The sequence below is a fragment of the Bufo bufo genome, chromosome 1, assembly GCF_905171765.1.
Source record: "Bufo bufo chromosome 1, aBufBuf1.1, whole genome shotgun sequence".
In the NCBI taxonomy this organism is placed as follows: domain Eukaryota; kingdom Metazoa; phylum Chordata; class Amphibia; order Anura; family Bufonidae; genus Bufo; species Bufo bufo.
Window position 1 is genome coordinate 9,798,597 of NC_053389.1, and position 15,789 is coordinate 9,814,385.

General features: G+C 48.1%; 1 protein-coding gene across 1 annotated transcript in view; it reads right to left on the reverse strand.

Moving 5' to 3' along the window:
- Positions 1–2,465: 2,465 nt before the first annotated feature.
- LOC120986781 (ly6/PLAUR domain-containing protein 3-like) overlaps positions 2,466–15,789 on the reverse strand; it is a 39,340-nt gene continuing 26,016 nt past the window's right edge. Inside the window, exons 2-5 of the mRNA XM_040415487.1 lie at positions 7,842–7,979; positions 7,446–7,616; positions 3,146–3,283; positions 2,466–2,945 (exon numbers count right to left, since the gene is read on the reverse strand). Coding sequence (XP_040271421.1) covers positions 2,542–2,945; positions 3,146–3,283; positions 7,446–7,616; positions 7,842–7,979 — 851 coding nt within the window. The 3' untranslated portion in view covers positions 2,466–2,541. The remainder of the gene's footprint in view (positions 2,946–3,145; positions 3,284–7,445; positions 7,617–7,841; positions 7,980–15,789) is intronic.

Genomic DNA, 15,789 nt, shown 5'->3' on the forward strand with positions numbered 1-15,789 from the left:
AGTAGTTATGCCCACACTGCTTCTAACAGAGGCTCACTAATGGACGCTGAGATTAGATCACCCCATATGAAAGCATTGAATCAATGCTTTCCTATGGGGAAAAATCTGACCCTGGAGGTCATCATGCAGGGTGTGAGGACGTCCAGCGTCAGATACCGGACCACAGGTCTGTTTTACTCCAGGAAGCCCTCAGGTGGCTGCCAGCGACTAGAGGCCGACTTATTGCTGGGACGTAAACAATGCAGCTTCTCTAGAACATTGCAGCTCGATTTGCAAAAGGGACACTGTACCCAGACCACATCAATGAGCTGACGTTGTCTGGGTGCCTTTTGTGTCACTTTAACTTTGAAATCTTATTAAAGATTGTGTAGGGTGTGTCTGGAGGCGGGGCATGGAGGCGGGACAAGGGTGGGGCTTGCAGCAGAACATGGGTGGGGCCTGTAAGGGGGCCCTTGATTTATTTTGCCTGGGGGCCCTGAGGGTTCTCAGTCCGCCCCTGTTCTCGGACCAGGCTGGCGGGGGACAGAAGAAGCCAGCAACCGACCTGTACGCTGGAGGACCTTGGGGTGAGACATAACACCAGGAGTCACAGCAATGCGGCTCCTACTCCCCCCGGTCTGTGGAGACACGGAGAAGCTGCAAAACTTCGACTGTGGATACCAAGCAAGGTGCCGTGAGTGCCAGTGGTCCTTCCGGGACCACCGAAGAAAAGCTAAGTGTGCACGGGGGTGAGGACGACCTCAGTGAGGAAGGCTGGGGACTGCAGAGGCCCAGGGAGTCAATTACCACCTATGGCTCCTGTGTCTTCAGCCACCTCCGTTAAGACCACGGCGAGTAAGACCACGAGAAGGCTGTGGGAGGAGCTGCGCTGTGCCCATGTCAGGGCTGAATACGAGCACTTCATATTTTTGAAGAAACTATAGGTTCAGAAAGAAAAATGTCTAAAATTCAACTGTCTGGCCCACTTTTTGGGCAATTTGGTATCACTTTAGGTTGATGGAACCAGCGGTGTTACCTTATAGGCAAGACTCATACAAACTGGTAAATCTCAAGGTGGATTGGTTGTTATTTTTCTATCTCTGAGGACTATCTATGAGGACTATCTATGAGGACTATCTATGAGGACTATCTATGATGACTATCTATGAGGACTATCTATGATGACTATCTATGATGACTATCTATGATGACTATCTATGAGGACTATCTATGAGGACTATCTATGATGACTTAAGGGCCATTTGCTCATAGACAGTCATTAGAATATTACATGTATTTTAGTACAATAAGTATGTAAATTAGGGCTCTTTCACACCTGCGTTATTGTCTTCCGGCATAGAGTTCCGTCGTCGGGGCTCTATGCCGGAAGAATCCTGATCAGGATTATCCTAATGCATTCTGAATGGAGAGTAATCCGTTCAGGATGCATCAGGATGTCTTCAGTTCCGGTACGGAACGTTTGTTGGCCGGAGAAAATACCGCAGCATGCTGCGCTTTTTGCTCCGGCCAAAAATCCGGAACACTTGCCGCAAGGCCGGATCCGGAATTAATGCCCATTGAAAGGCATTGATCCGGATCCGGCCTTAAGCTAAACGTTGTTTCGGCGCATTGCCGGAGCCGACATTTAGCTTTTTCAGAGTGGTTACCATGGCTGCCGGGACGCTAAAGTCCTGACAGCCATGGTAAGTGTAGCGGGGAGCGGGGGAGCAGTGTACTTACCGTCCGTGCGGCTCCCGGGGCGCTCCAGAGTGACGTCAGGGCGCCCCAAGCGCATGGATCACGTGATCGCATGGATCACGTCATCCATGCGCATGGGGCGCTCTGACGTCATTCTGGAGCGCCCCGGGAGCCGCACGGACTGTAAGTATACCGCTCCCCCGCTCCCCACTACTACTATGGCAACCAGGACTTTAATAGCGTCCTGGGTGCCATAGTAACACTGAAAGCATTTGGAAGACGGTTCCGTCTTCAAATGCTTTCAGTTCACTTGCGTTTTTCCGGATCCGGCAGGCACCTCCGGCAACGGAAGTGCATGCCGGATCCCAACAACGCAAGTGTGAAAGAGGCCTAAGCGTGTGTCAACCAAACCAGAGCGATCTGTAGACATCTGTTTTGCCGTTATTCGCTCTGGATGAGGTGTCGTAGGCGCAGCTTATGGGGGATGAGGGAATAGTGGTTCTAAGGCATCTCAAGCCACCAAGTACACTTCTCTGCACTGACAAAAGGCAAGGATCCAGAAACATCTGTAACTTCTCCCTATGGGAGTCTTATGGAGTCTCTGTTTTGGCTGATGAGCTCATTTTGTGCACTTTTTTCCCATTGTGCATTGCCTGAAAGTCAGTCTCCTTGATGGGCACCAGTACATTCCCCTGAGTACTGATAACAGAAGGATCAGAGGGTGATGGTACAAGGGACATCAAAGTGTCAAGAGATCTTAGAAGTTAAGACAAGAAGGCTACATTTTTAATTTTCCAGTGCATTGTCCAATAAGTAAAAGTGCAGAATGTACAAAAGTCCAAAATAGAAGATGGAACCAAATGATCACGAAAGACAACTTAGGATAAAAATAAGCCAAGGCGAGAAGACCAGTCCATAGGCCGTGTTGTTCGTTTGGCTCTCTTGTGGATGATTACTGGAACGAGCAGCGGCAGTGCTGTTTGGAGCATCTCTCGGGATGGTACCCTGTGTGGTTGGCAGCATATCTATAGGGTTTAACCATGGATTAGGTAGATCAGTGATGGTTGGTTCTTCATTATTTTCATTAAGGAATATTAGAAAAGGTATGTCTCCAAGCTGGGTTTTGTTAGAGAGGTCTCGGTTGCAGAGCTGTCCTGAGCAGCAGGCTCCTTTTATCTCAAATGATGCACTGCCGTGGGTCAGCGTTTGCACCGCACAACGGTATCTCAGGGTGCAGCTCTTGACTGGAATGAGGGTTGTGTCATTATCTGGATGAGATGAGAGCCAGAATTTTTTGTTAGGTAATACATGTAAGGTCAACCTAACCTGTGAAACTGACTTCAAAAACATTGGCAACAAGTTGTCAGCCCCCCCCCCCCCCCCCCCCCACCGGGGATCTCTCTCTCTATAGAACTACAGTGTCCCAGATGATACGGTTATACTTATTACATGGTGCACAGGTATTTACCGATGGATATTGTGACATTCCCATCGAAGCAGTGACTGTAGGTGTCGTAGCAGGAGATGACAGGAGCATTTAGGGAGCATTCATCCTTTCCGATACAGCTGTAGCATTGCTCTTCATTAGGAACATGAGTTACGTTACCTGTAGAGGACAAACACATAATATCAGTATAATGCACGATGGGCCAAAACTGTACAAATGGAAGGAGGCCGTAGTGCAGCGGCCAGGTACGGGTGGATAATATTCTGTATTTGTCGTTACGCCAATTGCAGCGTGCGCAGGGTACTACCCCCAGGGCCCTTCCAAGGTGTTATAACGCACGTCCCAGATTAGGAATGCCAGAGTGGTGTAATGGCCTATAATGTCTCTACAGTATAGGGTGGTGATAATTGTGTCAACGGTGTCTCCTACCTGGGTACGGCTGGACTCCTGGCTCACTTGCAATGAGTTTGAGGGTAGTGATAGTAGGAGTAATAGAGGAATTTTGCATAAGGAATGATGTCCAGACCTTTAGGTGAAGGTTTCTTTACTGAAGATAACTTGTATCCAAGCAGTATACAGCTTTGGTCTCTGGTCCCAGCAGGTTTTGGCAATGGTTGGCAGGAATAAATACTTCTGCTTTAAATGTGGGGAGCTTGCAGGATGAGTCGTCTGCTTGGTAGCTCTGTAATTGTGGCAGGAATGAATCTTCTGCACTTTTCTGTAACTTCTGCTGTATGGGGACAGACTAGCTGAGGAGGAATGGCTTCTCCTAGGTCTCTGGACTTATCTCTCAGATGGTTTCTCAGGGGAGGCTTTCTTCCTGGAACTCCGGAGGTCGTAGTTTCTGCTTTCTTCATCCAGCTGAGGCTAAAGGTGCTCAGACTGGGAATATAACCAAGTCCAGCCGAGACAAGGTCCTTGCCGTCTTCCCTATTCAGGGGAACTCCTCACACACACACACCCTACCCCTAGCAGGGGTTGGGCTACACTAAATCTAACTTCCTTCTCCACCCATGCTGCAGGAAGTGGGAACAGCCCAATCTCTCCACAGAGGGGGAGCCAAGCTGGAATAAACCATTCCAGCTCAGATACACTAAACTGGGACTTGTACCTTGCCAACGTGTTGCTGCCACCTACTGGTAACCAGGTAAATTACATGAACAGTTGTGTTTAACATGGTTCTAGATGCACATTTGTGAAGACATGAGCAAAATTATATCAGATGACAATATAAAGGCTCTTAGAAGATAGTAGCGGGGTAGAGGCGTGTAGTAACGCAACTCTGGGGTGTTACAATAGGACCCTGTTGGGCACCTCTAGCTTGGATACAAGATGAGATACGGACTCTAGCTTGGATACAAGGTGATATACGGCCTCTAGCCTGGATACCAGATGAGATACGGCCTCTAGCCTGCATACAAGATGAGATACAGCCTCTAGCCTGTATACAAGATGGCATATGGCCTCTATCTTGGATACAAGATGCGATACTAGATGAGATACAACCTCTAGCCTGGATACTAGATGAGATACAGCTTCTAGCCTGTATAGGAGATGAGATACGGCTTCTAGCCTGGATACAAGATGAGACACAGCCTGTAGCCTGGATATAAGATAAGATATGGCCTCTAACCTGGTTACAAGATTGGATACGGCCTCTAGCCTGGATATAAGATAAGATATGGCCTCTAACCTGGATAAAAGATGAGATACGGACTCTAGCTTGGATATAAAATGATATACAGACTCTAGCCTGGATACCAGATGAGATACGGCCTCTAGCCTGCATACAAGATGAGATACAGCCTCTAGCCTGGATACAAGGTGAGATATGGCCTCTAGCCTGCATACAAGATGAGATACAGCCTCTAGCTTGGATACAAGATGAGATACAGACTCTAGCCTGGATACAAGATGGGCTACGGCCTCCAGCCTGGATACAAGATGAGATATGGCCTCTAGCCTGGATACAAGATTAGATACAGCCCCTAGTCTGATTACAAGATGAGATACGGCCTCTAGCCTGGATACAAGATGAGATATAGCCTCTAGCTTGGATACAAGATGAGATACAGACTCTAGCCTGGATACTAGATGGGCCACGGCCTCCAGCCTGGATACAAGGTGAGATATGGCCTCTAGCCTGGATACAAGATTAGATACATCCTCTAGCTTGAATACAAGATGAGATACATCCTCTAGCTTGAATACAAGATGAGATACAGACTCTAGCTTGGATACAAGATGGGCTACTGCCTCCAGCCTGGATACAAGGTGAGAAATGGCCTCTAGCCTGGATACAAGATGAGATACAGACTCTAGCCTAGATATAAGATTACATACGGCCTCTAGTCTGAATCCAAGATGAGATACAGCCTCTAGCCTAGATACAAGATGAGATACGGCCTCTAGCCTGGATGCAAGGTGAGATACGGCCTCCAGCTTGGATATAAGATGAGATATGGCCTCAAGCATGGATACAAGATTAGATACGGACTCTAGCTTGGATACCAGATGAGATACAGCCTCCAGCTGGGAGAAAACATGAAATACGGCCTCCAGCCTGGAGACAAGATGAGATATGGCCTCTAGCTTGGATACAAGATGAGAGACGGTTGGGCATGGAGGCATACAGGTTCTGTATGGTATCCTGTGACACATTTGCCCACAGATATTACAGCTGGGCCTGAAGATCCTGCACACTCGTAGGTTGCTGAAGCCGGCGTCCCAGCTGGTTCCATAAATGGTGGACTGGTGGTAAATCTGGTGACTGAGCAGCCAAGGAAGTATTGGAAACTGGAGGAGACTATACAATTTGTGGTGAAGTCTCTGCAAAATCTGTGTGTTTAATTCAGATTTAATTGAGGATACCCTATGTACTGCTAGGGGTGAAATCCATGGTAAAATGCGAAACTTGCCTGCTGCAGATTAAGAATCCACACTTTAGGTCAATCTCTGCATGGATTCCGTGCCGCAGCCTTTTATTTTTTTTATGCAGTATTTGCAGAAGGTTTGGTAAAAGGTGACTTGCTGGTACATTCATACACTACTGATTTTCCACCTTAAAAATCCATGTAGAAGATCTCCAGCTTTCTGGTTTTGGCAAATGAAAAATGGCACAGGTCTTACATTTTCAAGTTTCAAGACCTCTGCTTCCTGTCAATCATTAGTAACCTTCATTGTGCATTTCCAGTCATGGTTATGAGATGGATACTTAGGTTACATCCACTGCAAGTAAATGGTGATGTGGAGACCATCTTGACCTTATCATCTCAGTGTTCAACCCCTGGGAGAGTCTGGAGGTGGGGGGCACCAATACAAAATTCCAGGCTTCTCTATTAATAGCAGCGCACGGAATGGGCGCCATGACCAAATTTCCTTCTGCTAAGCTCCTGGAAGTGTTTCGGGGAGAGACAGGGGTATAATGAAGGGGTCATCTGTGTCTGGATGGTGGACAACGAAACTGTGGGAGCGGCTCGTGCTTGTCGGAAGATCAAACGATCCTCTCTACTGGTGTCTGTCTGTAGACTATTCACTGTGTGTCCTCACGTAACTACTGCTCCCAACATCTTCCAACAGTGAGATCAGAATGGCCTAGATGGCGGGCAATTCATCGAAACGACCATCCTGCTTCTCTCCAATGATGCACCTTCTCTCGAGGTCTGTCAACTGGGCAAAATATCTTCGAGTGCATTATAGAGGCATGTCTATCGGTCTGCAATCTCTCACCAAGAGGTACACTACCCAAAAGTAGCCTCTGAGAGCATTTTTAATAGGGAAGCACTTTTACGCCCTCTTGTGGCAAGACCAGGTATCTAACTAGACCTCACCTGTGATGATCACATATTGTCCTGAGACATGTATCTGGGACAGGATTGTGTATTTGAGCACTGTATGACAGTAGTATTTTAGCACTATATGGCTTTAAAATGTGGGTGCTCATGGCGCTATAATTTGGACACCATATGATAGCAGCCCATTGGTTCTCTGCGGACACTTATGGGACTATACTTTGTATGCTGCATATTATTGGCGCTATATGATGGTAGCACTGTCTGGTAGTATAATTTGACACTATATGGCTGTATGATGCCGGCGCTTATGGGACTATAATTTTAATATAACATATTATTTGGGCACTGTATGACGGTATTATATACGCAAAATGGAATAAAATATAGGGCATAAGGCCCTACGTTTCTTTTTGTCCATCCACAGCACCAAGGAGTTGTGACATTCTAGAGACATGATGGAGGCAGGGCTCTCATGCAGGTCTGACATGGCTCTAGAACCACACATACCTGATGATCATGGTACTTACCGTCTGTGGCCAGCTGATAGTCTTTCAGGTCCACCTCACTGTTGCACAAGCTGCTGTTGCACTGATTCAAATGAATAACTATGGTGATCCCGTAGAAGGAGATGGTTTTGTCCAGTGTCTCGGTGTCGCCATAACTGCAGCCTTTCTTCAGAACAATGTGGTCATCATGGCCTATGGAACAAGACAAAAATAACTATGAATACGGGGGTTAAAAAGAGAGGGGTCAAAGGTCCCACTGGAACTGGGGGCTAGAAAAATTGGGCTTCTTAGCCCTTTCAGGCGGAGGAAAGTGGGACAGGAGCGAATTGGTGTCAAGCAGCCTCTGAAAGGAGCCACATTTTTGTCTTTGATGTTAGGTCCTTCACCCTCTGGTGCTGAATCGGGGATTATACCTACTTGTTCTTATGGCGCTGATGGCCTCAAGGCAAACATTATAACCCGAGGAGCAGGTGACGCTGACAGCATTTTCGGGGAGGCAGCCCCCGTCACCCCGGTCCGTGCAAGAGTAACACTCAAGGGATTGAGACGTCACATCTGTAGAGTAAATGGAAGAGGAGGGAATGATGAGTGGGTGGACATATTCGGACATCGGTAGACATACTGGACACATCATACAGTAGAGCAGATTGTCACAGGCACAATGCAAGATGAGAGTCGGACCTCATTGATCGTCACTGAGTATCTACAAATAAAATCACCAAAAATTCAGCAGCCATAAACACTGCAGATAGAAAGGGTTAAATGCTAAACACTGCAGTACCACAAAGGCCCACTAGAGGACGCCTATTTAGAGGTAACTCAATATAACATGCGTTCTGTAGGAAGCTTTCACATAGCATTAACCCTTTCATGGCAAAGTTTTAACTTTTTTTTTTCTTCCTGATTTCCAAGAGCCTATTTTTTTTTAAACTTTTTTATTCACATACCCATATGAGGGACTGTTTTACTTTTTGTCAAGTTTTATATTTTTTTCTCACAGAAAGACATTTGTACCCAAAAGCAATTAAGTGTCAAATTAATGACAGTAAGGATAAAAAAAAGTATTGATACAAAATACAAATCCCAAATCTCCAATCTCGACATGTGTGGAGGAGGTCCATCTCATAGAGAATCACATCTATCCTTCAGTTGTGGGGTGTCCTACCTGGTGGGCTAAGGGGAGCAGATTCCCCTTCAGGTGCTCTGTCAGGTACCATTCAGTACATGGAAAGGGTTCCATCAGGGACTGGATCCCCCCCGCTGTTAATACCTCTACTATGAAGGGCTATGAAGAACTTCCTTGGACCGTATGGTGGTTAGGCGGTCAAGGCTTAGCGAATGATGTAGCTGAGCAAATAAAGAAGCCGCGGAGGGAGTCGCAGGGGAGAGCCTTTCCTTCAGGATACATCTGGGTATCTTTCGACACAACCCTGGGGGTTTTAAGTTATTTGTGGTTATAGATTGGAAATAATAATATTAAAGGGTCTTGTTCCTGTGTAACCCCCCAAAGGGTTTTTACAAACAATATCTGTTTCCAGAACAGGCCTATATGCGGACAGGTCCAGAAGCCATGCTGCATGTCTGTAGATGGTGTCTGACATTTGGGGCAGGCTGTCAGGCGATCTTGACATGAAGGCATTGCTGGAAAAGTGAAGTGGGGGGCTGGGGGGTTGGGCGGTATGAGCGGAGAGTGTGTGTGTGGGGGGGGGGGGGGGAATGGATGACCTCAGAAGGGCATGTACTTGGAGATCAAAAAAGTTGGAAACGCTTTCTAATTTCCTTCCAGGTAGCAATAGTTTCCCGCAATATCACTAAGAGTTTCACCGACCTGAGCAAGCAAGATCTCTTAGTGTGAAGTAAAGATACCACCCTGCTGACTCCCGGCCACGCTACCAACTTGATGGATCCACCGCTGCCTCACACGCAAGCTTCCATCCTCTTCTCCCAAAGATGATGAAGGGGCTTCATCATCATCGGGAGAAGAGGGAGGCAGCGGCAAAGCCATCAAGTCGCTAGCGTGGCCGGGAGTCAGCAGGGTGGCAGCAGTGGGAGGTCGGGAGCTAAACGTGCCTGGGGTAAACCCTCCTCTTCGCAGGAGCCTCCCTGCCCGGAAAGTAGCGGTGCACGGGTTCACGGAGGCAGCGCCGGTAGCAGTCAGTCAGTGCGTATTGTTGGGGGTAAAATCACCTACTCGGCGGTGTGGCAGTTTTTTGTTAAGCCGCCAGAGGAGGTGAACACAGCCATTTGCCGAATCTGTGGGCAGAAGGTGAAGCGTGGCCAGGGTGCCAATATTGGCACCACGGCCCTGCGTCAACTTATGCAGCGTCTCCATAAAGCCGCCTGGGAGAACCGTGGCTCCGATGTGGTGGTCCAGCCTGCCGCAGCAACCACTGCATCACCCAGTGGCACGCACCCTATTTCAGGCAGTCAAGGCTCCACCACATCAGCTGTCTGTCCTTCCAATCATCTGCTGGTCCCGATGCTCCTGCTCCTCCTCTTACTCCTCATCAGTCATTCCGTCAGCAATCGATCACTGAAGCGATTGCCAAGAGACAACAGTATGGGTGCATTCATCCAACGGCGCAGATGCTGAACATGCTCCTGTCCAAGTTGCTGGTGCTGCACTCCCTCCCTTTCCAAGTGGTGGACTCTGCACCTTTTAGAGAACTGATGGCTTGTTCCGAGCCGAGATGGAGAGTCCCAAGCCATCATTTCTTTGCCAAAAAGGCAGTACCAGCCCTGCACACACATGTAGAACAGAAGGTGGGCCAGTCCTTGAGTCTGTCAGTGTCTGCCACGGCAGCGCCGACCTGTCGAGATGAAACTACGGGCAGGGACCATACATGTCCTTTACGGCCCACTGGGTGAATTTGGTTCCTGCACAGCCACACCAGCAACTTGGCCAGGTGACGCCACTTCCGCCTCCACGTTCTCACGCCGCTGGTCCTGTGACAATGTCCGTCTATGCCGCCTCATCCTCCACCGTGTCCTCAGCCTCCACTGCAGGTATAATGCCCAGTGCCCCTCCAGCATACCACATGTGCAGGGCACGGCGGTGTCACGCTGTTCTGCACCTCATTTTCCTGGGCGAACTGAGTCACACACGGGAGAAACTCCGCGACAACTCAAAATTGGAACCATGGTGACCGACAACGGGAAGAACATTGTGTCGGCGCTGCATCAAGGAGGGCTGAGCAATGCGCCCTGCAGGGCGCACGTGTTCAATATGGTTGTCAAGCGGTTTTTGAAGTCTCCCACCCATCTCCAAGACATCCTAAAAATGGCCAGGAAATTTTGCATGCACTTCAGCCACTCGTACACCACAAAGCATACCCTCCTTGATCTGTAGCGGCAGAACGGCATCCCCTAACATAGGCTGATATGCGATGTTTCCTCCCATTGGAATTCTACCCTCCATATGTTGGACCGACTATACGAACAGAGAAAGGCCATAAACGATTTCTTGATGATCCAAGCAGACAGGAGTACTCCTCTGTGTAACTTCGATGTCAGCCAGTGGCAGCTCATGCGTGACACGTGCCGCGTGCTCAGGCCCTTTGAGGAGGCCGCGTTATTTGTCAGTCGCCAGGACTACGGAATGAACAACGTCATTCCACTGCTTCACGTCCTGGAACAGATGCTGGTATAGCTGGCTGTAAGGGGACTGAAGACGTGGGGTCTAGATCTCACGGCCACATGAGCCCTGTGGGGGCTGAACTGGAGGAAGAGGAGGACATTGGAGCACAAGCAATGTGTAGAGAAATGGGTGGTTTTTCTACACAGGAGAGGAGGAGCAGGAGGAGCAGGAGCAGCCGGAGGAACAAGAGGGCGATGAGGAAGACGAGGCAGAGGACCCAGACACACCGTGGCAGTATGCAGTGGAGATGGAGGCAGGAAGTCCCTCCAAATCACTTGCGCAAATGGCCTGATGCATGCTCACTTGCTTGGGTAGTCAACATTTGGCAGAGGGATGACTTTGTGAATTTTATGAATAACCAATCAAATCATTAGTTTTGCTTTCCACCCCTTTGGTGGTGTGCTAGATTTGTCTGTGATTATCTGCAGTGTTTTAAAAATGTATGCTTATGTGGAATAAATTAGAGAGAATTTGATTCAGCAAGTGTGTCTGTGTCAGATCTCCGAGCGCTCATAAAGAAAACTTCAATTAGGACCCCGACAATCATAGAGGTGGCGCCTCACGCGGGGCTCGACTAAAAAACACTTCATTGATCTCCAGACAACTTGGCTAATCTGGACCTGGACGGACAGATATAAAAGACAGCGCTGCAAGGTAAGAGACTTTATCTTACATTGTATCTGTGCCTCCCTGACCGGTTGTCTGGTTTGAGGGATTGTTGAAGGAACGTACGTATAAAGTCCTTTTACAGTCGAGTCCATATTGATAAAGAACGTTGAAAGTTGAAAATACCTATGATTGTTGGGTTTAGTTTCTGATCATGAGTAACTTTGAGTGGGATGTTTTTGGTCTAGCTTTAGGAGTCACAGTATACGTCTTGTTTGTTCTTTACTGTGTTTGGAAAATTGCAGAACATTATAGAAAGGGAAATCTCAGTAACAGAGTACACTAGGTGATATAGTGGGGAAGCTCTGAGGAAACTGAGGGGAAACAGACATCTGAATTTTGTTACTTTCTACAGTTGTTCTACTACAGTTGAAGAGCAATGGGGAATAATTTTAGTATACCTGAAGGTTATAAGACAGCCAAAACATTGGTGAAGGAAAGAGGAGGTAAAGAGGGTCTGAAGAATGTGGACAGAGTGTTGGAGAAGGCAGGGATGAAGTATGGGAATCTTAACCCTAGGAGTACTAGTATGGTGGCACCCTGATTTATGGAGTAAGCTCCGAGGAAGCTAGCCTGGGAAAGATTCAGTAGGACACATTGTGGTTGGATAAAGGATCATGGATCATGCCCAAAGGAGCACAAAACCTAAGGGTGTTTTTGGGGCCGGTGTCATACTGTCACCCCTGGATTAGACATGCCTCCATGTTAATGCAGCCTCTGTATGATTGTCTGTCATCTGACCCATTTCACCTGACAGAAGAGGCAGTGAATAATTTCCATTCATTGAAGCTGTGCATAACCTCAGCCTCAGCCCTGAGTTGTTCTGCTCACAAATGCAGGGTCACAGCACGGCTGTGCTGACTCAGAAACATGGTGACCACCAGCGGCTAGTGGCGTACTTTTCAGCCAGATTAGATCCTGTCGTCAGAGGCGCCCCCTCTGGTGTCAGGGCGGTAGCGGAAGGGCAGGCAATGATAGAAAAAGCCTCTGAAATTGTTTTAGACTACCCGGTGACTGTACAAACATCTCATGACATACAGGGCATATTAACACAGGTTCTACCTCAGTAATATTTCTATGGCCAGGCAACTCAGACTCCAATGTGCACTCCTCATGCCGCTAACATTTTTTTCACAACGTGTACTACTCTGAATCCTGCTACTTTGTTACAAATCACAGATTCAGAAATGGAGGAAGGAGGCATAAGAGGTACAGGCAGCCTCCTAAATGACATGATGGAATATGGCCCCCATGACTGTGTACAATTAATGGAACAAGAAACGTCAGGATTTAATCATGTCCATGAAAACCCCCTTGATAACCTTGATTTTGAGTAATTTGTAGATGGAAGCAGGTTGATGAGAGAGGACGGCCGGTTCCACACTGGATATGCAGTGGTCACACAGCATGAGGTAGGGATAGCTGAACCACGGCCACCTCACATGTCAGCGCAAGAGGCGCAGTTGAAGGCACTCACTGAGGCGTGGAAATTGGCCAAGGGGAAGAAGGTGAACATCTATACACGCTCAAGGTATGCTTTTGGTATTGCATATTGCACTTGACTATGGACCCATATGGCGGGCTAGAGACTTTCTAACATCAGTGCGCCGGGCAATTAAAGATAAAGACTCTGTAATTGAACTTATGGACTCTCTGTTATTACCAGAGGAGGTTGCTATCATTAAGGTAAAGGCTCATACAAGATGTACCACGGTGGAAGCAAAATCAATGATCGAGCAGACAAGGCAGCCAAACAAGCTGCACTCCAGCCATTAATTGCTGACGCCACCCCGGTGAGAGCCTCGAGACCTGAGGGCATTTCTGTAAGAACATTTCAAAGAATCCTCGAACAAGCCTCTCCTGAGGAAAAACAACTTTGCGCAAAAACAAGGGGCTAAACCTGATGAACATGGAATTTGGAGAAACAAGGACAAAATTTGTCTACCGTGCCCTCTATACCCAGATATGGCTCAGGAGGCCCACGGGCCCACTCACCTGTCAAAAGGTGCCATGGTAAGTGTGGTTAATGCAGGGTGGATTGCTCCAGGATTTACTACAGTAGCCGCTAGGTTTGCACAAGGATGTATGGTCTGTGCATTGAACAATCCCGGTCAAGTAGTGAAGACTCCAAGCAAGCACACCCCCGGACCACTTTACCCGTTCCAGAGACTGCAGATAGACTATATACAACTGCCTAAGGTAGGAGTATAGGAATTTGTCCTTGTGTGTGTTGATCTCCTTTCAGGGTGGCCGGAAGCCTTCCCAGTAGCAAAGGCAAATGCAAAGAACACAGCAAAGAAGCTGGTCAGTGAGCTGGTGTGCAGGTATGGTGTCCCTGAAGTTATTGAATCAAACATGGTTCCCATTTCACAAGAGAAGTAATGAGCGAAGTGATGCAGGCTTTAAGGGTCACACAAGATTTCCATACAGCGTACCATCCCCTAAACAGCGGCTGCGTCGAGCACCTAAATGGCACGCTCAAATTGACAATTCAGAAAGCCATGCAGGAAACTCAGTCCAAACAGAAAGACAGGATTATCCCCATTTGAGATACTGTTTGGAAGCGCCCCCAGATTAGGATTGTATTTTCCACAACAATTGCAAATAAACTATGATCGCCTAACAAGCTACATGCAGACCTCACAGAGAGGCTTGAGCACAGCCATAAACAAGTGTTTGCTTCCCTTCCAGATTTAGTAGAAGGAACACACAGTCTGCAACCAGGAGACATGTGAGGAAAGGCCTGGATCCCAGATTTGATGGTCCTTTCCAAGTCCTGTTGACTACTCATACAGCAGTAAAGGCTGAAGGAAAGCCTAACTGGATACAGGCTTCTCACTGCAAGAATCCTCCTGCTGATGGCCGCCCTAATCCTGGGAACAACAGCACTGTACCAACAGCTGAAGGATAATTGACACTGACAGTATAAGACCAGGGCCTGATGATCAAAAGTATAACCCACTGCAGTCCCTCTCCCCATAGACTCTAGGGTTGCCACCTGTTCTTCAAGCCAAACCCGAACAGAAGGGAGGGAGGGCCCCCTTCCAGGCCCCACCCATGTCCCACCTCCAGCCACGCCCATGTCCCGCCTCCACCCCTGGTCGCTGTCGCACCACGATCGTTACGCCCCTGATCCCGTCACTACAGAAATACAGCGCCTCATACCTATTACATCCAGTGACGTCTCCTTTGATGTAGATGTTCTCTGTCCTCATCTTCTCCTTTCAGACCTTCAGACCAGACGCCATTTTGTCGCCATTTTTCGTCTCTGCAGTTTGACAACAACAAAAAAAAAAATCTTAGTTTACTACTTTTCCATCATCCTCCCATCTTCTGGACAAATCATCCTACTACCCCCAATACTGTGCCGCTCCTCAATACTATACTGCAGAAACAGATAAATCCCCTGATAATACTAGTACCACACAGAGCCCCCCATATAAAATACCCCTTCTTTGTGGCCTCCGTAGAAGCCCCCAAATAATGTGCCAGTAAGAAGTGCCCCCCATAGATGCCCCCCCATGTGTCAGTAAGAAGTGCCTCTTTTCTCCCCCCCCAATATGTGCCAGTACAAGGTGCCTCCCTCCCCCCTTCCCTTATATGTGCCAGTATAAGGTGCCTCTCCCCCCCTTCCCTTATATGTGCCAGTATCAAGTGCCTCATTTCTCTCCCCCCCAATATGTGCCAGTATAAGGTGCCTCTTCCCCCCCCCTTTCCTTATATGTGCCAGTATCAAGTGCCTCATTTCTCCCCCCCAATATGTGCCAGTATAAGGTGCCTCTTTCCACCCCTCCCCCCATATGTGCCAATTTTAGTTGCCTCTCTTCTCTAAAAACAAAAAACAAAAAATTTTTTACTTACCTCCAACGATGCGATGCAGGCCTCTTCCGGCCTGTGTCCTGCGCTGTACGGATCAGGCGGCGTGATGACGTCATCGCGCCGCCTGCTCCGGCCTCTGATAGGCTGCAGGCACAAGGCCGCAGCCTATCAGAGGAACAGGGGAGCGAGACGCCTCTCCCTCCCCCGCCGCAGCACAGCCATCTGTATCGCTGTCCTGAGGAC